Source organism: Armigeres subalbatus, chromosome 2 (assembly GCF_024139115.2).
Source record: "Armigeres subalbatus isolate Guangzhou_Male chromosome 2, GZ_Asu_2, whole genome shotgun sequence".
NCBI lineage: Eukaryota > Metazoa > Arthropoda > Insecta > Diptera > Culicidae > Armigeres > Armigeres subalbatus.
This window is the reverse complement of record NC_085140.1, coordinates 305,106,781-305,132,751: the sequence shown is the minus strand read 5'-3', so window position 1 is coordinate 305,132,751 and position 25,971 is coordinate 305,106,781. Positions and strand designations below refer to the sequence as shown.

At 41.2% G+C, this 25,971-nt stretch overlaps 2 protein-coding genes across 3 annotated transcripts in view; one reads left to right on the top strand and one right to left on the bottom strand.

Moving 5' to 3' along the window:
• Positions 1 to 18,106, bottom strand: part of LOC134212537 (S-adenosylmethionine decarboxylase proenzyme-like) — a 47,961-nt gene extending 29,855 nt beyond the window's left edge. For both annotated transcript variants that reach the window (XM_062690498.1, XM_062690499.1), the window contains exon 1: positions 17,447 to 18,106. In XM_062690498.1, coding sequence (XP_062546482.1) covers positions 17,447 to 17,598 — 152 coding nt within the window. In that variant the 5' untranslated portion in view covers positions 17,599 to 18,106. The remainder of the gene's footprint in view (positions 1 to 17,446) is intronic.
• Positions 18,107 to 18,917: 811 nt separating this feature from the next.
• On the top strand, positions 18,918 to 20,589 carry LOC134216675 (BLOC-1-related complex subunit 6-like). Its single transcript, XM_062695520.1, has 3 exons — positions 18,918 to 19,419; positions 19,759 to 20,269; positions 20,353 to 20,589. The coding sequence occupies exons 1-3, from the start codon at positions 19,113 to 19,115 to the stop codon at positions 20,396 to 20,398; spliced, it is 864 nt and encodes a 287-aa protein (XP_062551504.1). The 5' UTR covers positions 18,918 to 19,112; the 3' UTR covers positions 20,399 to 20,589.
• The last annotated feature ends 5,382 nt before the right edge of the window (positions 20,590 to 25,971 follow it).

The window sequence follows — 25,971 nt, the reverse complement described above, 5'->3', positions numbered from 1 at the left end:
AAACCATCACAATCCGAGTTATTCTTCAGCGCTCAGAAGATTTCCATCTAACATGCATTCGACCCTGCTGCGACAGAAAGAGCATGACTGTCAACTACGAAACGAAATGAAAACAGAGAGAATTTTCTACCTGGTAAAGAGAGCGTGACGCTTATCAGTTTTGTTTTATTGAATTTCTCCCTGCATTCCAGTTAGAACGAAAGCTCTCTCGTAATAATTGTTCGTAATAAATTCTTGATGACTCTTTTTAGCGGGTATCTTTTGACAGCGCAAAATGTATGGAATATTACGTAAATAATGACATCATAAAGCGTATTTACCCTGAAACGCCAATTATTATGTCATTAATGGCGTAATCTGAATAGGCTATTATTGTTGCATCGAGCACATGTTGCTTGAGATGCGTTTTACTTACTTTTGTTAGTTTGACTCTAAATATATGACGTCGGTTTGATTGTTCGCTCAGTGACGCAACCTTTAGCTTGTTTGAAATTGCTTCTTCTTGCTCTGCTTCTTTTGTAACAAAAAGCAGACAGCTACTTCAGTTTACCGCAGAATTATAATGTTTGTACAGAATGAGAATGTGCAATCTACTATTATTTATTGTCTAGGAATAGGTTTGAACGACAAATAATGTAAGAATCAAACAATTTATTTTTAAAAAGTAATGATGCTGTGTAGTTATTATTTTTAGTACTGCGAACTTTTTTTGTCGTTATTATCGAGACTTACAGTCCTAGGAGAAAGTTGCACTCCTTTCGTATATAACGAAGTAAAAAAGATAAAACCGAAGATGGCATCAGACAATATATTCTAAATACCAGAAAGAGTTTTAATCGTTAATAATCTTCTTCTATATACATAAAAATACATATTTTAGTAAAAACGGCTACTCAGTCTAAATATAGGGTAAATAACATACTCGTTTTACTAAATTTAGACTGAGTAGCCGTTTTTACTAAAATACAAAAGAAACAGTCGTCACACAAACAGTACCATAAAAATGAATTTCTGTCTGTCTGAACCTTATAGACTCGGAAACTACTGAAGCGATCGGCATGAAAATTTAAATGCCTTTTTTGGGTCCGGAGAAGGTTCTAAATATGGTTCGAGACCCCTCCCCGCTTTTGAAAGGGCCCTCTCATACAAATGAAATTGAAATTTCTGCATAACTCGAGAACTAATCAGAGAGTGAATCAATGTTAGGCGAAACGAAGTTCGTCGGGTCTGCTAGTGTAAAATACAATCAGAAGAAAATAAATTCAGTACGTGCTCGAAAAAATATACAAAGAGCTTACAGTTGATCGAATGACTTACTAAACACTCGAATATTTCGAAATCTTGCTTTTATCATCTACTCAACTCCCTATTGAATTGTTTGAGTTGAATAAATTAATGTTAATTTTTGCCTGTTTGTGAAGGTCATTTAATACGCAATCCCTGCTTCCGCACCTTTACCAACCTACTAGCATTATTATGTAAGATCGGGAGCAAACAGATTATGCAAACAAGAATGGGAACGTCTTCCGACTGACCAACCGCCCAAGTATCAGCGACGACCTGCAAGGTAGAACAATGCAGGCTGCTAAACTCTTATCTTGAAATACCGGCTTCGTTGGATGGCAATGAAAGTTAAACAGCCACGACGCTACACGACCTGTTTGGTGGGGGTACAGCAGAGCGATGGCTGTGAGAAAAAAGCTCTCCCGACCGGTCACAAACACGAGACCGAACCGATATCGTGCGAATATGTACCACCAGCAGCCAGCAATCCAGCACATGGCTGTGAACGATTTGTAGCCCTATTCATCACACGGATGCATAGTTAGATATGGTCATACAGGTTCCAGCACATCTTATACTATTGTATAGTTAGTCCTATGTATAATAAATTTACAATAGTATGGCGGTTAGAAAAACGAAATTCGGAATTGTTATCTCTAGAGTCCATTCGAGTACACTTCGTTAAGGTGGATTTTGTAATTGGATAAAAAATAAAACGTTCGATAATGAATTATTGGCAGTGGCTGATTTTCTACCCGCCGCTGTCACATCCAGGCGCTATAGTATATGCGCAAAATAGTCAACATGAGTTAACCACCAGAAATTTGTATGGCGAAAGACATCTAACAATTTGGTTTTCTCAAAATTTAAAACTTTTCATGAAAAACTATTTGGTACAGGTTATGTACGAAGGTACGCTATAGTATATGCGCAAAATAGTCAACATGAGTTAACCACCAGAAATTTGTATGGCGAAAGACATCTAACAATTTGGTTTTCTCAAAATTTAAAACTTTTCATGAAAAACTATTTGGTACAGGTTATGTACGAAGGTGTCCTGTACTGTAGGGATCCTATAATGAGAGATATGCAAATACTTTTTCAGACGATTTAGCAACGCTGTTACTCTTGTTAGCAAACGCTTCCAGCACTTGCCGCAGCGCAAAATGTTGAGGCTTGCATATGACTTTGCATTTGATAACAATTTGGAATATGTTTGTCTGTCCACTAATAGTGTTTAAATAAGCATTATCACTAAAATAAAAGTGCAATACAAATAGGCGAAACACGATACATAAACTAGATTACTTCTACTCGCGAAAGTAAAACAAATTGTTTATTCGATGGAACTTCTCTTAAAATCTATCTCAATACCTTTCAATCTCGTCTCATTCTGCAACAATAATGCTACGTTTTGACAGGGCAAGTGAATTGAACAACTCAGTTGAATTCAATTGACTTGCCAAAAGTTGAACATGTTCAACTTTCTTTTCGTTCAAGTGAATTGATTTAAGGTGTTTACACGTTCAGTTCGCGTTCGATTCAAGCGACTTGCTCAATTCACTTGCCTTGTCTAAACGTAGCATAACAATGTTCATTTGGCTCACGTTTTGACAGTTCTCAATGCTCGATTGGCTTACAATGGCCGCTTTCGCATATCTCTCATTATAGGATCCCTACTGTACTGCGGCTACCAAATATTTTTTCGATGAAGGTGCTTAATGTTGATAAATCGAAGCTTAGATGCCTTTCGCCATACTGATACTGATTTTGAAAGTTAACTCCTAGTGTGCCGCTGTAAGCACGCTCAAAGCAGGCGATTCATTGATAAAAATGTTTGCTTTTTCGAAATTTGGTTTAAGCTAAAAACTAAATCAATAGTAAAATGTTCGCTTTTCGAAATTTGCTTAAAGCTGCTTGAATTTAACCTTTTCTTTCACTAGCATCGCTTTCCACAACCAGATCACTGTCGTCTCGCAGTTTGTGTTCATTGAGAGCATCCCTGAGCACTTCCACAGTTATTACCTGTTTTCAAAACGGACGCCGATGGCAGCACCGATAGCAATCCAAACGTTATCGACCCGGAAACAAGTTTCTTACTATTCTGACAAAACACTAAACGATGCTTCGCTAGCGGATTGCCCAGGCCAGACTCCATACAATCAGTATTGTGAGAACAATACAAATTGTATGCCGATGCTGTTGGAATTACTCTCATATATTTATTTATCATCAGACTAAGGCCGGAGTGGCCTGTGCTGCACATAAAAGACTTCTCCATTCAGCTCGGTTCAAGGCTGCACTTCGCCAACCACGCAGTCTGCGGAGGGTCCGCAAGTCGTCCTCCACCTGATCGATCCACCTTGCCCGCTGTGCACCTCGCCTTCTTGTTCCCGTCGGATCGTTGTCGAGAACCATTTTACCGGATTACTGTCCGACATTCTGGCTACGTGCCCGGCCCACCGCAGTCTTCCGATTTTGCGGTGTGAACGATGGATGGTTCTCCCAACAGCTGATGCAACTCGTGGTTCATTCGCCTCCTCCACGTACCGTCCGCCATCTGCACCCCACCATAGATGGTACGCAACACTTTCCTTTCGAAAACTCCCAGTGCGCGTTGGTCCTCCACGAGCATCGTCCAGGTCTCGTGTCCGTAGAGAACTACCGGTCTTATAAGCGTTTTGTAGATAGTCAGTTTGGTACGGCGGCGAACTCTATTCGATCGGAGCGTCTTGCGGAGTCCAAAGTACGTACGATTTCCAGCCACTATGCGTCTCCGAATTTCTCTGCTGGTATCGTTATCGGCGGTCACCAGTGAGCCCAAGTACACGAATTCTTCAACCACCTCGATTTCGTCACCACCGATAGAAACTCGTGGTGGGTGGCTCACATTGACCTCTCTTGAGCCTCTTCCTATCATGTACTTCGTCTTCGACGTGTTGATGACTAGTCCAATCCGTTTAGCTTCGCTTTTCAGTCTGATGTAGGCTTCCTCCATCCTCTCAAAGTTACGTGCCATGATATCAATGTCGTCGGCGAAGCCAAATAACTGGACGGACTTCGTGAAAATCGTACCACTCGTGTCAATCCCTGCCCTTCGTATTACTCCTCCAAAGCGATGTTGAATAGCAGACACGAAAGACCATCACCTTGCCGTAACCCTCTACGGGTTTCGAAGGGACTCGAGAATGCCCCTGAAACTCGAACTACGCACATCACCCGATCCATCGTCGCCTTGATCAACCGTATCAGTTTATCCGGAAATCCGTTTTCGTGCATTAGCTGCCATAGCTGGTCCCGATCGATTGTATCATATGCGGCTTTGAAGTCGATAAATAGATGATGTGTGGGCACGTTGTATTCGCGGCATTTCTGCAATACCTGACGTATGGCGAACACCTGGTCTGTGGTAGAGCGTTCACCCATAAATCCCGCCTGGTACTGCCCCACGAACTCTCTTGCAATTGGTGTTAGTCGACGGCATAAAATTTGGGAGAGTACCTTGTAGGCGGCGTTCAGCAATGTGATTGCGCGGTAGTTGCTACAATCCAGCTTATCGCCCTTTTGTAGATGGGACACACGACACCTTCCATCCACTCCTGCGGCAGAACCTCATCCTCCCAAACCTTGGTAATCACCCAGTGCAGCGCTCTAGCCAGTGCTTCACCACCGTGTTTAAACAGCTCTCCTGGTAGTTGGTCAACTCCAGGGGCTTTGTTGTTTTTCAGCCGGCCGATCTCCTCCTGGATTTCCTGGAGATTCGGAGCCGGAAGTCGCATGTCCTGCGCGCGTGCTCCTAGGTTCATTACCATACCGCCACCGTTGTCTGCCATATCGCCATTCAGGTGCTCTTCGTAGTGCTGCCGCCACCTTTGGATCACCTCACGCTCGTTCGTAAGAAGGTTCCCGTTTATGTCCTTACACATATCGGGCTGTGGCACGTGGCCCTTACGTGAACGGTTCAACTTCTCATAAAACTTTCGTGCGTTATTAGCGCGGTACAGTTCCTCCGTCTCTTCACGGTCTCGATCTTCCTGCTGGCGCTTTTTCCTCCGGAAAATCGAGTTTTGTCTGTTCCGCGCCCGTTTGTATCGTGCCTCGTTCGCCCTCGTGCGGTGTTGCAGCAATCTCGCCCATGCTGCATTCTTCTCCTCAACTAACTGCTCACATTCGCCGTCATACCAGTCGTTTCTTCTGATCCGGAGCCACCGTGCCTAGTGCAGCGGTTGCGGTGCTTCCAATGGCGGATCGAATATCTCTCCAGCCATCTTCAAGAGATGCTGCGCCTAGCTGCTCTTCCGTTGGGAGTGCCACTTCCAGCTGCTGCGCGTAGTCTTGGGCTAGTCTACCGTCTTGTAGCCGCCCAATGTTTAGCCGCGGCGGACGACTCCGACGCGTGTTGATCACCGTCGAGAGTTTTGAGCGCAGACATACTGCGACGAGGTAGTGGTCGGATTCAATATTCGCACTGCGGTAAGTGCGTACGTTCGTGATGTCGGAGAAGAATTTACCGTCGATTAGAACGTGGTCGATTTGGTTTTCCGTTACTTGATTAGGTGATTTCCATGTGGCCTTGTGGATATTCTTACGGGAGAAGAAAGTGCTTCGGACTACCATTCCGCGGAGGCTGCAAAGTTTATGCATCGTTGGCCGTTGTCGTTCGATACGGTATGCAGACTATCCGGTCCGATGACCGGTCTATACATTTCCTCCCTTCCTACCTGAGCGTTCATGTCACCGATAACGATTTTGACGTCCCGCAGTGGGCATCCATCGTATGTCTGCTCCAGCTGCGCATAGAACGCTTCTTTCTCGTCGTCGGATCTCCCTTCGTGTGGGCAGTGCACGTTGATGATGCTATAGTTGAAGAAACGGCCTTTTATCCTCAGCTTGCACATCCTTGCGTTGATTGGCTGCCACCCAATCACGCGTTGGCGCATCTTTCCCAGCACTATGAAGCCGGTTCCCAGCTCGTTGGTGGTGCCACAGCTTTGGTAGAAGGTAGCCGCTCGATGCCCGCTTTTCCACACTTTCTGTCCTGTCCAGCAGATTTCCTGCAGCGCTACGACATCGAAGTTGCGGGGATGTAATTCATCGTAGATTATCCTGTCGCAACCTGCGAAGCCAAGCGACTTGCAGTTCCATGTTCCAAGCTTCCAATCGTGATCCTTTATTCGTCGCCTAGGTCGTTGCCGATTGTATCGAGTCGTATTATCTTCTATGTTGTTCGTAATGGTTGTTTTAAAGGCGGCTTATTGGGCCTGCGCAAACCTCCTGTCTCGTCGGAGGGCCGTCGTGTCAGGGCTGTTTAGCGTCCCACCTAACACCAGGACTTGGGCTTGTGCGCTTTGAGCGGCACACGGTCGCTTTGGTGGAGCCTACTTGCGGATTCATGCAGCTTTTTATAGAGGTTTAACAGGGCCCACTGTCAAACCCCACCACATCCTAGGCAGGCGCCACAACTCGCAGATGGCCTGGGGAGGGATCGTCAAGCCCTTGGACATAGTCCCTGCTGCCCCTAAATATACTAAATATACTCTCATATATAGTGACGTTTATTTGTTTGAATTAACACTATCTTCGAAAAATGCGTCATCATCGTGAAGGAACGTCAGGATCTGTCTGGGCAATCATGATACCGTTGATTAAGTCAAAAAAGAATATTAATTTTGTTGTTAATGAATTATTGGCAGTGGCTGGTTTTCTACCCGTGTACTCTGCTGGTTTCAGCTCGTGTACTCTGCATCGAAGCTTAGAACCACTGTTAGGGCGCAATCGTTAATGCGAGCATATGTATATTCGGTTAGTTACTGTCAATAAATTCTTTTACGAGTCCCTTCAATCAAGCAGGTATCTCAAGCATACCTCAACGTTATATTGCTGCATGATTGAGTGTTTGATTTTGATAAAATATCGAAAATAAAAGTGTACATAAAAATTGCCTCGCCATAACAAAAAGGTGGTAGAGATTTAACACTGTTGTTTACATTTTAGAACCAAATCCAGATGTCGCACATGTCGGGGTAGGGCTTCGATGCTCCGCCTTCTCCCCCTGAAGATTGACTGGATCCCTCCAACACAAACCTCCTAGGTAGTTAGCGCAGTGCAAACCAAGATGAATACAGTACTAGGTGCAGGTCCTCCAATCTGTCAAGTTTGTGGAAGAGAAGAAGGCGAGGTAGAAAAATTCATTTTCAGTGCAAAACGAAAACAAACCGGCTGGCTCTCCCATACTAAAATCCAAGATGGCTGAATCGTGAATTTGGCAGATTGGAACACCTAGTGGTGTTTTCATCTTGGTGCAAACCTTATAAACTTCTGCTGTACTCGTTCGATAGAAATAATGTACGTTAGTTGATATGGGGACCAGAGCATAAAATATTCACTTTCATGAAGCACATTCGCTCCGAGTTTTGACATTCGTGTTTTGATTATTCAAGACATAGAATGACTTTTGTCATAGATTCACTCAATTGATTAGCACTGAGTATGGTAATTACGCGCAAAAAAACATAATTAGTTCAATAAGTTCGAATACAAATGTTTGATCATTGTGTTTGTAAGCCCAATGTACATATTCTGTATTAGTATTGGTGTCAGCGTTAGCGGTATATATACGCTATCGGATGTGTGTGGTGTTGACATTCTGTCACTTGTTGTTTGTTTATTACGTGCGTTGAAAATGGATTGGGGCATCATAAATAGCCGTTTTTGAATGTCAAAATCATTGCGGTGTACTACAAAACTGAGGTTTTGGGGACGATTAATGCCTCCAGTGACCCGGTGCTAAGACGGAGATGAGCCCTACGTGTTCCAATAGGACGTTAACCCTTTATACACGGAAATTGCGATTTTAGCCTAATATGGGGACAATTTCATCGACTTTTTGGACAAAACATTGCGACCTCCCAGCTTCCCGGATTTGAACCCTCTTAACTTTTTTGTTTGGTCCTTTATTATGTTAAAGCTGTCGTACAGCTTACAAGGTCAGTAACTTGGACCAGTTCAAGACGTAATTCTCAAAATCTGGAACGAAATGCTCATGCAGATCGTGCGTGCCGCTTGCGATGGGTTTTAGAAACGTTTAAAGCTCGTGAAGAAGTACAAAATAGAGGTCATTCCAAACAAAATGTTACAAACGTTCCTTATAAACAATACTTCCAATGAAATGACCTGTACTGACATTTTCCGCAAAAAAGGCCCCTCAATTGAACGTTGGGATTATATCTATGGGTGTATTTATTTAAATAATCAAAAATGTGTTCAGTTTTACGATTATTTAATAATTTGTGAAATTGGGAACCCATCCGGTGCCGCATATTCAAGAGTGCTGCGTTCTAGTGAACAGTGTAATGTTTCCAAACAATAGATGGCGGTAAGACAAGTCATGAGGGCGGATGAATCCTAATGTGGCAAATGCTTTTGCCATTATGATTCCAATATGCCCGTTTAATCTGAGCTTCGAATCAACAATCACTCCCAAGTCGCAGACTGAATGCAAGGAGCTAGACTTTACTAAGGTGGCGCAGATCAGCGCAGCGTGCCACTAGTTGTCCCTTTTACTCTCCCGCTGATCTTATGCAACGCAAATAGTGACGTCACTATTTGCGTTACATAAGATCAGCGGGAGAGTGAAAGGGACAACTAGTGGCACGCTGCGCTGATCTGCGCCACCTTAGTAAAGTCTAGCTCCTTGGACTGAATGCACACTGTTCACTAGGGTAATTTTCATTATGTACTGGTGATGCACAGGGTTCCAGTAGTGTGAATGCACTTTTTTTGTTAAGAAAATTATTTTGAGCTTTTTAGTGGAATGTCTTCACTTGTCATAAGACGAGTTAATACAATCCCATTGAATTCCACCACTTAATTGTATCTTGACAGATACGTATTTCGACCTCAACAGTAAGGCCGTCTTCAGTGTCTCGTACTTGACTCGACTTCAAGTCATCGAGTCGAGTCAAGTACGAGACACTGAAGACGGCCTTACTGAGGTCGAAATACGTATCTGTCAAGATACATTTAAGTGGTGGAATTCAATGGGATTGTATTAACTCGTCTTATGACAAGTGACTTTTTTTGTGTTGAATCATATCAGCATTTTATCTATATCAGCCTACAGCTCTTCCTCGCAGTCCGTTTGGGAATAAATCAAACGGTCGCCGAAGAATGTAAGGGAAAAGTGGGTAAATCCGACACCTTAAGCTACTTCACAGCTCCCTAATCTATGAAGCTATTTTTCGGTCTAAAATTTGCATACAACCATAATTTGGCCCTTTATGCATAAGTCCATGAGGTCGCATGACAATATTTCCCGATACACAGCACGGAAGCCTCAGAATACCCATTAATGGGTATTCTGGTACCCATTATGAAGAAAAGCGGCATAACTCATTAAATGAGTACATCGCGTTTACTCATTAATGAGTACTCCCAACAAACTTCATTAAATGGGTATTTTTTACTCTAGGTATTTCTGTAGAGAATGGGTAAAAAAACCGCAATCATTAAAACGAAAAATTGAGGTTAGGATGTGGAAATCGAAATTAATTTAAAACAAGCACGGATTAAGTTTCTCTAATAATGAACAACATTTTATTTATTTCTATCAACACAAAACATAATTACACGTCAAAACGTTTACCTACGACGAGCCTACGGAGCACCTGATCACAAATTACTTGGCACAGTTTGGTTTTGGTATTTCGGGATGTGGCGATCGTCGGATCGCCTGGAAACGAAGGTCCTCCTGGGACCTATCTGAACCGCTCAAAGTGGCTTTATCCATTTTTAAGACAGGCACTTGTTTCCCATTATTTTGTGCCATCCTCATCCAACGGGTCTTGTGATGGAGGAACAGGAGCAGCGGGAGGCACTGCGTTATGTTATCTGAAAAGTACGGTCACAAAAGGTACAACCAACCGGAACTGAAAGAGTGCTTTTTTTACTTACCTCTATATCTTGTGTGAATATAAAACACTATTTACATGCTCCAAAAAAAAACCCTCGGAATTCAGGAATGCCGGCAGACATCCTGGTTTTAATTTTACTGCTTTCTGAAGGAAAAAGTTAAGATGGCGATTTCACGTTTTAAGTTTTTCTGTGCCTACAATTTACCCATTTTCTAAACTAATAATCGATCTCGGTAATGGGAGAAAAATACCCTTTTTGTGTTTTTGGAAAAATACCCATATTTTGACATCTGAGAACAATTCCAAAAAATGGGTAAATTAATCACTTTTAATGGGTATTCTGAGGCTTCCGTGAGAGCCAAAAAAAGTTGGGATTCCAACATTTTTTAAGTTTTATTTTAAAAATGTGGAAAATTTGGTATTTTTAAGAGCTAAAATTGTTATATCGAGTGCTAAATTAATTGATTCGAAAGTTTTTCTTCAATTTAATATTCTGATTTTAACAGTTAAAACACTCAATAAAAAAATTGTAAAATTCTCAATCAAACTTTAACATTTCACGTTTTTGGCAACACTGATAGGAAGAATGAATAAACTGGCAGCCAAAGATTATCGATCAGTGACAGATACACAAAAATAAGCGCGAAATATTTTTAGACAATCTTTATTTATTTACTGTCGCTATCGGTGTCGGAACTGAAAATTGCCCGGCATATTCAAGTACAACAACAACGAGCAGTTCCACTCTTCCCGTTGGTGCTTCATTAACTTCTGCAGTAACTCTTCCAGCAGCATAAGCACCCTTGCCGAAAACGATTGCACCAAGGACCGCATTGGGTACATTCTCGAGGATCACAACCTGAGCTTCTTGATCCGGGCTGTATCACGATATTCTGCTAGGCTAAAGGTTGGTATTGTATTATCAAATGCAAAAGGAAAAGCTCATTACATCTCGATACGTCATGCAGGTCTGCTGGTAAAATATTGACCTTTCCAAAGGCATCTCCTGCGATGGTTCCGAGAGTAGAAATAAGTGTCATCAAGAAGGGCTCTTTCCTGCGCTACAATGAGGACATCGATGGCATGTACCCGGACAAAAGTGAAGTCGGCATCATGGCATCGGCAACCATGTCTGAATCCAGATGATATCCAACAATTCAATCTCATTTCATCAGCTGATAAATCAGCAGGAGCAGCATAAAATTACTGTTTGTTTGTTATAATGTAAATATAAAATGGTATGAATGAAAAATAAAATGTGAAAAATTCAAATGCGTAAAATTTTATTTATATTTTAAATAGGTAAACTTTATTGTGAAATTGAAAGCGCATACCGATTGTGATTTTGAAAATATCACTAGTTAATTCAAATGAAAAATACACATTTAATTTTAAAAGTTAAGTGTTATTTTGAAAATTCAACTCTTGTCGACGGTTTCTCTGAAGTGACATTTTTACAATTGTAGATTCAACAATCTTATACTTTCTACTGAAAATCACTAACTAATTTTCTCACTTTTAACAACGTTTTCTTAATTTTACCAACGATTTTTTTTTGTGTGTAGAATTTGATTTCTGATGAAACGCGAACAGTCCATTTTCAAGCCGAATCGGATGGGGTGCGGGTAAGATCGACACCCTGTGAGGGTCAAAACCAACACACCAAGTAGGGATGGTATCGAATATTAAACAATTTTAAATGAAATAACAACATAATTGAAAATCTAGGTACTCGTTTTAAATTTCAAGCTGAAACACAGTTACGCCTATTTGAAAAATGTTCCTAGAAATGTTTAATAACAGTCTCTCGGAAAAACTTGCTAAGTTTTTAAATGAAGCCACAAAAGTGATTATAGGGAAATCCCAATAAAAAAAATTCGAGGGATTCTGGAAGAAATCCGAAAACTATTCTGGGGGAATTGCTTAAGTTTCTTAAAGGAACTCAAAGATTGCTGGGAAACTCCCGGAGAAATCTTCCAGTGATCCTAACAAATCAAGTTTGAATAGATGACAGAAAAGATAAACTTGCGGGAGATTTTCTGGAGGAACTCCTTGAAGAACATACTGATTAATTACTAAAAGAACCTTCTGAAAGATAGATTCCTGGAAGACCTCCTTCTTGGAATAACTTGCAACAAAAAGAAAACAGTATGATTTTCTTTCACGAAACATCCATAAATAATGTGGGCTCTGGCGGGCGCCGGTGTGCATCGCTGTTCATCGTAGCTGATCTATTACTGTAACTGCATCTTCTTGGCGGTATTGAACTGGGGGTACGTGATCCAAAAATTTAATATTTCCCTTGCTATTTACATACGCCGAAATTGTTTTGAAAAAGGAAACAGTTTTCTGCAATTTTGATCAATACTAAAGTGACGTTCCACAAAATAGCAACCCTGTATAGAAATTTAGCAACCCAGTATCGGGCGCTAAATTTGGAAACTGACGGCTAATTTTGAGTTGCGTTCTTATTTTACATTCCCGTTTAAATACTACCGGTGTAGAAGAGGGGCCCTATATAAAGCCTGGAAATAGCGATAGGGACCCAGATGAGGACTCTCGTGGAGGTGCTCTTAGATATTTATGCTTGAAATTCATGTATTGGGGCCACTCACAAACGATGGTTGAACAAAATTGTTTATATTTAAAACCATCATCACCTTTATATTTTCTTTAGTTTCTTCAATGGTATATTAATGTTAAAAAGACAGAATCACCGTCTTCGACCAGAGGTCATCGCACAGACTGAACATCTAACATCTAGCATTAGACAACGGACAAGGACATTAGCACAACACCCAGCGGACCAGTGGAGAACTTTTCGCTTCACGAAAAAAAGTTTCTCCTTACCGGTGTGGGAATCGAACCCACACTCCACAGCACATGCGTTTAGACGATTGACGTCGCTAACCGCACGGCCACAGATCTCACATAGTTAGTTACAAAGTTAGTAACAAATTTAGTAACTAATGTAAATATCGATCAAAATTTCAATTGTTATTTCATATTTTAAAAAGCCGCAGCGATTTGAAGTTCATTGTGTATGGTGCAGTAATGTAATGTCAAGAAATGAAAATGACCAGCTTCGCATGTGACAAGCTTTATGTTTAAAAGGATGAAAATGGATCACGAAAGTACAACACTAGAGAATGGATTGAGCATATACTGTTGTTCCTAACCTAAAAAATATGTTTCTTTTTAGCGCTTTTGTTATTCGACCTGCAGATTATCCTTTATGACTTAATATTACCCCCCTAGACCTGTCACGTCTATAGCATAATCAATCTCTTAGTTATTTTATCAGATTCTTATTACTTCGTTTTTTTAATACTTGAATTACATTTATGCAACTGATGAGTCCAGTAAATCAGAAGAATTTTGCGATTCGAAGGCAAGTGCCGAACTTACCTCAATTGGTAACATAATAATGATGAGCTACATGTGGATGTTAATAAAATTAGAAAAGTTAATTAGGGGGAATGACGGCTTTGGCAGGTTTTGTTCTATTATTGGCAGGGGTTTTTTTTATGACTGACTATGCTCAAGTTTAGCCTAAGCATTCTTTGCATATCAAAGAATATTGTGGCCAAATGTCATAAAATTTGGTCGACAAAAACCCCCCTGACAATAATAGAACAAAACCTGCCGTCTTTCCCCTATTTTTCTACAAAATATACAAAATGATGTTCAATTATGGATCAGAGATGGATTACATACTGAAAATGAACAAATTTTAGTCGAAGAAGCTTATACACCGATACAAAAAATTAAGATAACTCATCTCGTCAATGGTGATCAATGCTATTTTTGGTTTATCTCGACTGTTATGCATATCCGCCAGTTACAAAATGTCTAGAAATACAAGAAATCGAAAGTTTATTCAAAGTGTTTCAACATTCTGTCAGATAATCACCTCAAATCAGAGATTTGAAGTGGTGTTGGTTTTACCCACAATTCCCGTACGCTTCCTCGAGGTGTTTTAGAAGATATGCGTATTATCCGAGAACGTGTGCTGTTGACAGCCACGACGCGGACGCTTGTCGGCCAGTAATGTATGATAAGATCGATTCCGTAAACTATCATCATGATAGTTCTAAGAAAACAATAATCAGATGTGGAACGGTATCAAATGCCTTATCAAAGTCTATAATGATGAAATCCACTTGTCGCCTGGATTCAACTTCTCGTGACACTTCAGTTGTGCATGACGTCAAGTTCGACGTCGTGGAATGCTGATTCATTAAGCAGTGCTGAATATTAGAGATGAGTGAAGACGCTATTCCGCATACGATTTTGTGAACTAGCTTTTCCAAAACAATGTTTTTGCAACAAAGTATTGTGGCACCTTTATACTGCCGTAATAAGCATATTTGTATCATGTTTGCTAGGATTCCTATGCATATGGAACAGTTATGCGTAGAACTGCAATATAGTTGTCGACACTTCTGCAGTTGCTCTACCAGTAGATCGGTGCGATTCGAGACATTTTTCATACCGTCGGTAACTTCCTTTAACTCATGGCCTAGTTGAGATTGAAATCGGCTCATTCAGGACTGTGGCATAGTTCTTGTAAAGGAGTGCGTGAAAGCCGTCCATGTCAGCGCCTTTATCAATATCAAGATTTTTGAGGGGACCTGTACAGTACAGGCTGAACTAAACTGGCTAACTAACTGAACTGGGCAGGCTGAATGATGGGCAAAGCGATGTCATGAATAGGAATATGCGCGAAGAAGTTGTTATACAGTGCAGGCGACGATCTGGTGTACTCCTTTTCGAAGAAAACAGCAAAAATGTTGACAACGTCAGCGTTTGGGGGATATTATCTTCGTAGCTCACGTAGGTGGAAAATCCTAGAAACAATAAGAGTCGTCCTTAACTTTGTATTGGATCGTTGTGAGTAGAAGCAACACGTATGACATTTCCAGTTTACGAACGATGTCTCCGATGTGACCGAAATGAACGCCTTCAATATTTGCTTAGATTGTTGCGAAGGTTACGCGGCTCAAAAGTCCACTATGACTTGATACATTCCGACTTAGAACTGTGATCATCGATACTATGTTATTTATTTTTTGTAGAAGATTTAAACCACATCAACAAATCTTTTGTTCACAACGTTGAAGTCGCTTGTTTTGAAATCCGTTGAAGTTCAGGGGGCAGTAGGGACTATGTCAACAATCTCTCCCCAGGACTACTGCGAGTTTTAATGCCTGTCTAAGATGAGGTAGGGTTTGACAGTGGGCTTTGTAAAACTTCTATAAAAAGCTGCATGTATCCGCAAGCAGGCTCCCCCAATGTGCCATTCAAAGCGCACAAGCCCAAGTCCTGGTGTTAGGTAGGACACTAAACAGACATGATCCGACGGCCCTTCCGACTGTAATACTGTAATACAAACGGCATAAGAGATAATATGCCTCGATACAATCGGTAACAACCTAGGCGACGAATTAAGGATTACGAATGGAAGCTTGAACATGAAACTGGTAGTGGCTATGTTTCGCAAGTTGCGGCAGCATAGTGAATCACGTTCACAGCTCAAAAATCGGACGACTGCGGTGGGCCGGACACGTAGCCAGAATGTCGGACAATAATCGAGTGAAAATGGTTCTCGGCAGCTATTCGACGAACACAAGAAGGGGAGATGCGCAGCGAGCAAGGTAGATCGATCACGTGGAAGACGGTCCGAACCGACTGCGTGGTTGGTGACGTGCAGCTGTGGACCGAAATAAATGGAGAAGACTTTTATGCACTGCACAGGCCACTCCGGCCTTAGTCTGAGAAAATATATAATAATAACCAATGGATGGAGCATGGGAGTTGCTTTCCAACCTCAATGTTGCACAGTCCGAGTGCTCTAGACTTTTTCAACGGTAAATTACGGAATTGTTGAACCCATGACCTCCTGTTTATAAGGCAGAATCGGTAGCCATATGATTACCAAGTCCTGCGATTTAGTTCTCATTTATGGAATCGATAAACTTAGTTTAGGATTTGTCTTTCGCTTCCCTGATCATCTGCTTGCAACTGTTGCGGGCTCCCTATTACTAGTACTCTGCATGCAGATGCAGACCTTATTGAGGTGATCTTACTACATGCAGCTTTTTTTCCTCGCACTACTCTGACTGCTCGTTTAGATCGCCACCGCCGGTCGTTTATGGCATCTCGCAGCCGCGACTAAGAATTGGTCACGCCACTGATAAATAATTTCTCAATTTAGAAATTCAAGTCGTTGAAATTCAGGTGAATTTTCTATATAAAGTGTTCGGAGTCCGGAGATTTTTTTTTTTTTGAGATACTGAACGAACATTTCTCGCGTGATTTTTGAAAACGTCGTAAGTCCAAAAGAGAGGCTCTCTTTGTTTACTTTCTCTTTCGATTATTACAAAGCCATAATAACATTTACATTGGATTTTCCTGCACCGATCTGAAGAAAATAGCTTTGTCTAATGTGCTGAGGTGAAAATATTGCAACAAATTTTAAACTAGCCTAGATATTAGGAAAAGAGAGCGTAATGAAAGAGAGTCTCTCATTTGGACTTACGACGTTTTCAAAAATCACGCGAGATTTAGTTTCAAGAGCTAATTAAAAACCTTGATTGTAAACCTAACGTGGTCGTTGAATAGAAGTTAATTATTGATGAAGATAATTCTGTAGTAATAAATTATGTGATTATGTCCATCATCTTTTATCTAAACTGGAATCGCTTTAAGGCGGTTTGGTTATCTCTGGTCTTTGGATTCATTAGAAACATTGAATTGACCCCATGAAAAAATCCACAAAATATCGAAGAAAAATTAAGAGACGGTAATTATTAAGCATGAAATTTGAGAAACCCAAATATTGGTAAAATCGAACCGCGTTAAAAGCGATCCCTTTTTTTGTTCTGGAAGGAATGTTGTATTTTTAACAATAAAAATCAATAAAGGTATCTTCATTCTTCATGCAACAACCCCGTTATTTCCGGAGTAAATATTTTTGATTCATTAAATAAACAATTTTCTACACGGTCAGAATAGTGTATTTTTAGTATAGTACCTATTAATTTAATTTCTCTACAACAGGAAATCGAATTCACCGTAGCTTATCATATCATATAGCACCCATCAATAAGCGTACCAATCTACCTATATAGGTAGGTAAAATAATTGACTGCAGGTTCCAATAAATTCAACATGCAAGGACAAGAATTGCCATGTAGCGCTATGTCGGAGTAGGCAGTAATAAAGGAGAAACAAAAAAAACGACTTACCTGGGAATTTTCCTCAGATCAGCATTTTTGTTGGACGGATTCGGCTCGAACCAGATCTCCAACAGCTTCTCGACTCCTTCGAAAAAGTGCATGTCCTCACTGCTGCTACTACTACTACTAAGACTATTACTTAAATCTTCATTTTCCGCCATGCTTCCAGCGTTGCTCCGGTACGCGGTTCCGCCTTTCACGAAAGGAAATATTCCACCCAATTCAAGAAAAGAACGATCCGGTTAAGGATCGCCAGACAAGGATTAACAATCGAACGAAAGAAAAACTTCCGAGGTCACTTTTACTGCTGACCGCACCAACACCTTAAAATTTTTCGGACAGACGTGGGGACTGCAGATTTTTCATCCGCGATTTTCGACCGGAACCAAAAGCGGACAGATTTGAACGCAAAAAAAAGAATACCGACCAAGTGGGACTAACGAAAGAACCCAAAAAACGAAACAAAAACGCACAGACAGTACACAGGGACTTTGCTATTTTCAATGCCTCGTTTTTGGCAAATTAATCACTTTCAGCCACTGGGTATTTCTTCTTACTTTTCTTCGAAAATCGATTGGCCGCGAGAGAGAGGACTTTCTTCTGATCGACTCAGAAAGCGCTACTGATCACAACAAAAGTCAGTCCAAGACTGAAGGTGCCGAGCACGCGCCTGGACGATGATACCTCTACCTCGCGCTTGGTTCGTGCTTTTGACATCGACGTCAGCCGTCGCCGTCGGTAAAGAAAAGGACGTCGCGATAATTTCACAGTGTTGCCAGATGTTTACAATTATACATGATATTTAGCTAAGAAAAAAGGCACTGCCATTTTATGAAATTAAGTTTTATTGTTCATTTGTTTTAATAATGAAAATTATTGTTTAACCTCTGTAAGACTCCGTCGAGGAAGTTAATCAAGTCACTTCCTCTTCAAAAAAATGTACATAAATTAAGTGGCAAGTCGATGATTAACAAGAATTTAGTGGGTTTATATGCGATAGCAAAAATGATGCTGTGCGAACCGGCTTGAAGAATTTGTTGGTACTATTATCTTGATGTCAAAGTTCATTCATCTTATTTTCGTTTCCCATGATATCACATAAAAGATATTTTAGTTACAAGATAAAGATTGTCGCTTCGATTCCCTTTGTTCTGCTGTCCGAAACATGTGTGGTACCAACTGTCAAATAATGTTTCGGACAGCGACGACAGCGACAATGTTTATCTTGTAACTAAAATATTTTATCACATCAAAAACCTCATAATAATTAGAATATAAGTTATTAGGTAGTACTTTTTGATATTTTGTTTCAAATTTCAAAAACAGGCTCTAAAGGCATCATTGGATTCTTTGGGGAATTTGGACGGTAAAGATTAAAAATCTTTTTTTTTTTGTCTGTGCGAGAACTTTTGTTACGATTCGTGTCGCGCTTCTTGATATCCTCTCGATCACCCTAATTGTCAGTGTGTACTGTGCTGAATGTAAACAAGACGCGTGAAAAAATCATTCTTTTTTTCACGATATTTAGTGAAAGGATTAGATATTAAATGAAAATAAAATCCCAGTGTTGTTAATGTAAAAAGTATGATAAATCAAAGTTGAATTGTGAACATATTTCGGTTACGTGACTGTGATTACATACAGTTGGATATCTCCGAAGGTTAATTTAGTTTGGATGTCTGGTGAACTTAGAAATCCATTTATCGATCAGTCGCCTCAGTATCAAGCCAGAAACCCGGATGGAGAGATGGAAGATGTGGCCACCGATGTTCCAGACGGGGATGAGGTAGAGGATATCCCGGCGGCGATGACGGAATCGTACAGTGAAATTGCTTACACGCAAAATTTCTTCGGTGGCACCAATAATGGGGAAGAGCATTCCGGCGGTGATGACGGTCAACACGTAGGTTCCGGTTCGTCATCGTCATCTTCGTCGCAAACTCGGAAGCGACCTGATTCACTCGATTGTGATAAGAGGAAAGGTAAGTCAAGGGGATTCCTGTCCTGAGCAAATTACTTTATTATTTCAAATTGCAACCAAATTTAGGCGAAATTTCCGAGCACTATCGAGAATCATATCTCAAGCTGCTAAAAGTAATGCTTTCCACATATGAACTAACATGAAAAAGATTGTACAAATTCGGTTTTGTCCGAATTGCAGAATCTACCTAGTAGGAGTTTCAATTTTTTTATCCTGGACAATTTATCAGATTTTTCAATAATAACTCGTGAGAGTGCAGAGTCCCTCTTGGGTTTCATCATGTCAATCATGGTCATGCTTTCTATCATGGTAAACTTTGGATCAACTATTTTAATTTCAGATGCGTCTTTCCCCTACAATCTGGAAGGGACAGTTCGAGTGGATGGACACATGACACACTTTGTTGCGGAAAACCTCGAGTACAAAATCAAACTAGCAAGTCCAGTGACAGTCACGCGGAAGGATTCTAGCAATCCGTGCGGTTCTCGACAGAGTACACCATCGGCAGCTACCGGTGGATTGGGTGGCCCCGGATCGAGCGCCTACGGTCTGATGCCGAAGCCGTTTATGATGCCACCCAATCTACACCAAATTGATCCCAACGTGCTGAACGAAATCGAACGGGAAGCGCAAGCCCTGGCCGCGTCGGTGGACAATCTAACCGAAAACCTCTGCTCGGTGCTGCATTCGATTTCCTCGATCACAGCGGATAACGTGGAGATCTACAAAAACGCAGTCACCAAGCTGACCGATTGTATGGATGCCAACATCAAGTGCATGTACACGATCATGGCCAAGGCGGAAGAGATATCGAAAGCGATAAAGCCGGCCGAAGCCCTGGCAGCGCGAATGTAAGTAAAAATTGATGCTTTATTCACTTGTTTCCTGAATGTTACATTATTGTTCTGTATTTCATGCATTTGTGCGTCCACAGACGAGAGATCAAGCGACTCGTCGATATGTTCGAAAGTTATGTTTAATTTTCGATAGGGACGACATTCCATTTCTCTGACGAACTTTACTGTGCAGTTGAAATCCGTGATTAGAAAAGTATAATTTATCCTTATCGTTCCCGACTACAACACTTAATCTGTTCGTTGTTGCATCGTATGTTATATGTAAAGTATGAGTCATTTGATATAACTTAGAATTAATATTTATTTCCAAGCTATGTCTAATGTAATCCTTCTTGAACTTAAAAGAAAATCCACTGCATCCATATTTCAGTTAAAAAAATCCGATTTCGAAAAAACAATGATTTTTCAATAATTCCGAAATGTAATGTCCGATCGGGTCAATAGCAAACAATTATGGCATTACATCCCCACACTGGGACATTGCCGCCTCGCTGCTTAATGTTTATTCAGCACTTCCACAGTTTTTACCCGGAGGTTTCTAAGCCATGTTACCATTTTTGCATTCGTACATCATGAGGCTAACATGTATCACATGAAGTCGAGACAATTTCTAAACCGAAAATTGCCAAGACCGGTGCTGGAAATCGAACCCAGCCACCCTCAGTATAGTCTTATAGCCGCGTATCTTACCGCTAGGCTAGTCATCGGTATATAACACAATGGGTCTCCGGGCTTGGTTGTACGAGAAAGGCAAAAATGTCTACTGTATTTATTCAATAGTTTAGTTCATTAAGGTTCTTATTAGAATTCTCAATTGATTTATTATCAGACGAAAGTCGAAACATCTTCCTGTGTTTGTAAATGTTCACTGTACTAAACAAGTGCATACATCTGTGTGGCCTCGTGCCATCGGAAAAGGACCAGCCGAATACGTTAGGTAATTATCGGGGACAAAATAGTACTCACGTGTCGTCCGATGATAATCAGGGGAAAAACTGATTGCTTTGCAAACGTGTTGTAAGTCATGGCTTACTGACGCTCAATAACTCTTCTAAAAAAATCTAAAAGCAATTGGGCTCCGTGGCCGTGCGGTTAGCGACGTCAATCGTCTTAACGCATGTGCTGTAGAGTGTGGGTTCGATTCCCGCCCCGGTAAGGAGAAAACTTTTCGTAAAGTGAAAAGTTCTCCATTGGTCCACTGGTCGTTGTGTAAATGTCCTTGTCCGTTGTCTCATGCTATATGTTAAGTGTTCTGTCTGTGCGACCTCTGGTCGAAGACGGTGATCCTGTTTTTTTAAACGGTAAGCAGTACGGGGTTGGACTTTTCTTCTACTGTATAATAAACACAATATTTCTATTCGAAATTTTATTTTGTAATATTACACTTAAAACACAGTATAAGAAAAGTCCAACCCCGTACTGCTTACAATTTTTAATCAAATTACTTTTAATTTTTTTGATAAGAGTTTTAAAAACTTCTTCGTAAATATGGTTTGCCGTGGAGATTTTTTCAATTATCATCTTTCTGCTTCTTCTTCTTCTTCATGCAACATCAAAGCGCCAATTCAAATTATGCCGCGTTGGCGCGGTTGCGTATGGCGAGTCACGTGAGACGTAAGATCGATAAGATAGATATCGACGGATATACTGCCAAACACTGCCAAACGAGAATTCAAATAACTATAAATTTATGGGAAACAACATTCACAATTTACACCCAAATTTCATTGGAATTCAAATCACCATCATATTTTTTATCGTTGATTTTTTTTTCGCGTTATTGGTACCTCTTACTCAATCTACCTTCTTGTACTTGTGCTGGGCGCCCACTTTCGAGAACCATTTTGATTAGTTCATTGTCCGACATTTTAGCATATTCCTTGTCTACGTCGGTACCGGTTTTCATTTACATTCCTTCTCCAAGGCAGTAAGCAATTTCTTTCAAAACAAATACCACCCATCTGCGACGAGTAAATACAGTTCAGCACTCATGTTCATCATTCATAGAGGATTACAGCCTGTAGTTCTCGACGAGCATGCTAAACAATATTTGCTCGTTGAGGATGAATGCTATTTTTCTTAAAGAAGCTGAAGAGAGCTTCCCTCTTGAATCTGCAAATTTCCTTTCGTAAATGTGACCTTATAAAAGGCGAAAAAGCAAAAGGCGGCCGTCTTACGCATGTACAAAATCGGAATATACAACAATAACAATCACTTGAAAATTAGGTTGGTAAAGAATCAAGGGCTGCCACAATGATCGGCTGCTCGCGAGCCCTTAACCTTCTCTTCTTATAATCGACATGCCATACTTCGTTAATCAGATGTATGTAAATTCAATTCATTTTAATTATCTAACTTAGATGCACAATATCATGAATGATTAAAAGTGAAGAAGTATAGATTTGAGAAAACGGCAGTTTTGAAGATTTCTTCAACGGAAATAGATTTGAAAACCAGCGAAAACTAATGGCAGTATTATCGAAAAGATTATTCTCTCTTTACCAAACTTTCATCAAAGGGTAAGGGATATTAATGGCATGATATTCATGATGATTGGTTCATGTAGTGCAGAACCTTGTACAAAACATGGAATTGTTTCAATCCAAAAACATGCATGTTCGTGCATATATTAATAAATCGTTCTGAGTAAGCTGCTGTTCCTGCGCGAAGAATCTGACACGAGTTGAGGTTGCTGATTCGAATGAGAAATGTGCGAGCAAAGTTTGAAATTAAAATTTTAAAACATGATGTCAATTGCCCGAGTTAGTTTGAAATCGAAACATCATGACGTCAATATTATTTGATCACTCCAGTTTTGCATGGATTCCTGAGCAAAGCTTGATAGCACATCGATAACTAATTTTGTTGTTGTTAAATCGCTTAATTTTGATAACTCAGGATGATATCCTTTTGGTCGTTTTAACGGTTAAAATAACAATAGCAGAAATATCTTACTGTGACATCAGATTGAAAACTTTTTCTGCTGTCGATGAGAGCAAATCGAAAACAGATTTTGTTATTGATTTTGGATAACGAGATAAGTCAGACCTGACCTGGTTGGCTACAGCGTCGATACACTGGCGTATTGTAGAGCTCCATAATCGTCGGTCTTGGGCGATGTTCCTACAGTTTCCCCGAACGTTCAGGGTCCCCAGGTCCGATTTCACCGCGTGCAGCCAGCGTGTTCTTGGCCTTTCACGAAGTCGCCGGTCCCTATCTATTCTTTCTTCCGACATTCGCACTAAGTTCTCATCCCACTAAAGTCTGCTGTATTTTATATATATACGACTCATAATATTTTCTTCTTTGTATACTTCTTTAATATAGCTCGTGATTCATGCGTCTGCGCCACACACCATTTTCTAGTATCCCTCGAAGTATTATACGCAGCACTTATCATTCGCAAACCCCGAAAGCTCTCCGGTCCGCTTCTTTTAACGTCCATACTTCATGTCCATAAAAGGCCAATGGTAGAATTAGAGTTTTGTATAGATCAAATTTCGTTTCCGTTTGCATGTTGCGAGACCTAAGCTGGTTACGTAGTCCATAAAAGGCCCTATTCGCAGCAGCAATACATCTTTTCACTTCACGGGAAACGTCATTGTCACATGTCACAAGCGTTCCAAGGTAAACAAATTCTTCAACAACATCAAACACTCCCCATCAAGCACTACACTAACACCACTAGGTCTTCCTCTATCTCTACCTGCCACCATGTACTTTGTCTTGGTAGAGTTAATGGTTATGCCTATCCTCGCCGTCTCCCTCTTGAGTGGGACAAAAGCCTCCACTACTGCTCTGCGATCGATTCCAATTAGGTCGATGTCATCCTCAAAGCCCAGGAGCATATGCGACCGCGTGATGATAGTGCTGATCCTCTGCACGCCAGATCTCCTAATAGCGGCTTCGAGTGCAATGTTGAACAATAAATTCGAAAGTGCATCACCCTGCTTCAATCCGTCTAAGGTCACAGCAGGCAGTTCTTCATCCTCCCATATTTTCTGGATAATGTGGTGGATTGATTGATGCAGCTGCTTTACATCCGTGTTTGAGAAGCTCGAACGGGATCTCGTCCTTCCCAGCAGCTTTACTGTTTTTCAGCTCGTTTAGAGCCTTCTTTACCTCGTCCAGCGTTGGTGGTTCCACAGTTTGACCATCGCCGACTATGTCCAAGTCCATTCTGCTCCTTAATACACCTTCCTTTTTCAACGTTCAACAAATCTTCGAAGTGCACCTTTCACCTTGCTGCCTTAACAATTGACAGTTGCGTAAAACCTCTACATATCGTTTTATCCATGTTCTCCTGCGCTTCAGCTGTCACACTCTCTTCGTGTTTCCATTTTCCTTTGCGGTGGATTCGTTTCTCTTCTGCCCTTGCTACACTGTACCGCTCTCTGTTGGAACGGGTACGAGCCACTAGCATTCGACTCCTAGCCACATTTTTCTCATCCGTCACTCGCTGCCACTCCTCATTAAACAAACCATTTCGTGGATATTTTACCACAGCTTCGTGGATATTTTACCACAGCTTCGTGGATATTTTACCACAATCTGTTGACGTCGCCAGATCCGGTGGCATCTCCTATCCGCTCGTCCAGCTTATGGTGGTACTGTTCAGCAACTCTTTCAACTGACAAGCGTTGGATATTGAAACGCATCGTTCTGTTAATTCGTGAATTCGTGACGCTGGAAAGTCGCGCCCGAATTTTTGCAACTACATGGTTGGTAGTGATCCGAGTCAATGTTCGGACCTCTGAAGGATCTTACATCTATAACATCCGAGAAATGTCGTCCGTCGGTCAGCACGTGGTCTATCTGTGAGCAAGTGTCTCCACTGTTGCCAGGTGTGATTGCGGATATTCTTACGTGCGAAGTAGGTACTGCTGATTGCCATCCTTCTAGCAGCAGCAAAGGTTACAAGTCGCAGACCATTATCGTTGGTAGCGGAATGAAGGCTTCCCGTACCAATGACAGGGCGAAAGAAACTTTCTCTTCCGATCTGCGCATGGCAATCTTTACATCGTGTGTTGGGCACTCTTCGTAGGCTTTATCAAGGCTCTCATAGAACTCATCCTTTTCGTCATCAGCCTTATCGTTCGTTGGGGCATAGATGCTGATCAGGCTATAGTTGAAGAATTTGCCCTTCATTCTCAACACGCAAATGCGGTCGCTTATCGGCTTCCACCGGATAACACGCTTCATCTGCTTCTCGATCACCATGAAGCTAACTCTTCGTTATGCTCTGTCACCGCCGCTATAGTAGATGTGATACTTGAATGAAGTGTTCGCTATGGGATCCACCGCCCGGAATTCACGTTCTCCAGTTCTACCGTATTTCCTGGATTGCTGCCACACTTACGCCGACCTTCTGCAGCTCACGAGTCAGGAGCCCAACACGTGCGGGTTCATTCAAAGTTCTCACGTCCCAAGATCCGACTTTTCAATGGTTATCCTTTATTCGTTGCCGAGTCTGTTGCCGTTGAATCAATCCGTTTGCTCTACTTATGCCATTTTTAATAACTGTAGAATCTTCGGTAGGCTACCTTACCAGGGTTACGCTACCTACATTGCGTTGAAGGGGCTGCCTTCTCAATGCTGACACGATGGATGCAGCATAATGTACACAGTTTAGTTTAAAGTCCCTCGTTGGCACTCGAACGATGGTCAGCCACCTCTATCATGGGAAACAGACGCTG

Coding starts and splice junctions, on each gene's coding strand:
- LOC134216675 (XM_062695520.1), top strand. CDS start 19,113: ATGTCTGGTGAACTTAGAAATCCATTTATCGATCAGTCGCCTCAGTAT. Junction 19,420..19,758: donor CGATTGTGATAAGAGGAAAG/GTAAGTCAAGGG, acceptor TTTTAATTTCAG/ATGCGTCTTTCCCCTACAAT. Junction 20,270..20,352: donor GAAGCCCTGGCAGCGCGAAT/GTAAGTAAAAAT, acceptor GTGCGTCCACAG/ACGAGAGATCAAGCGACTCG.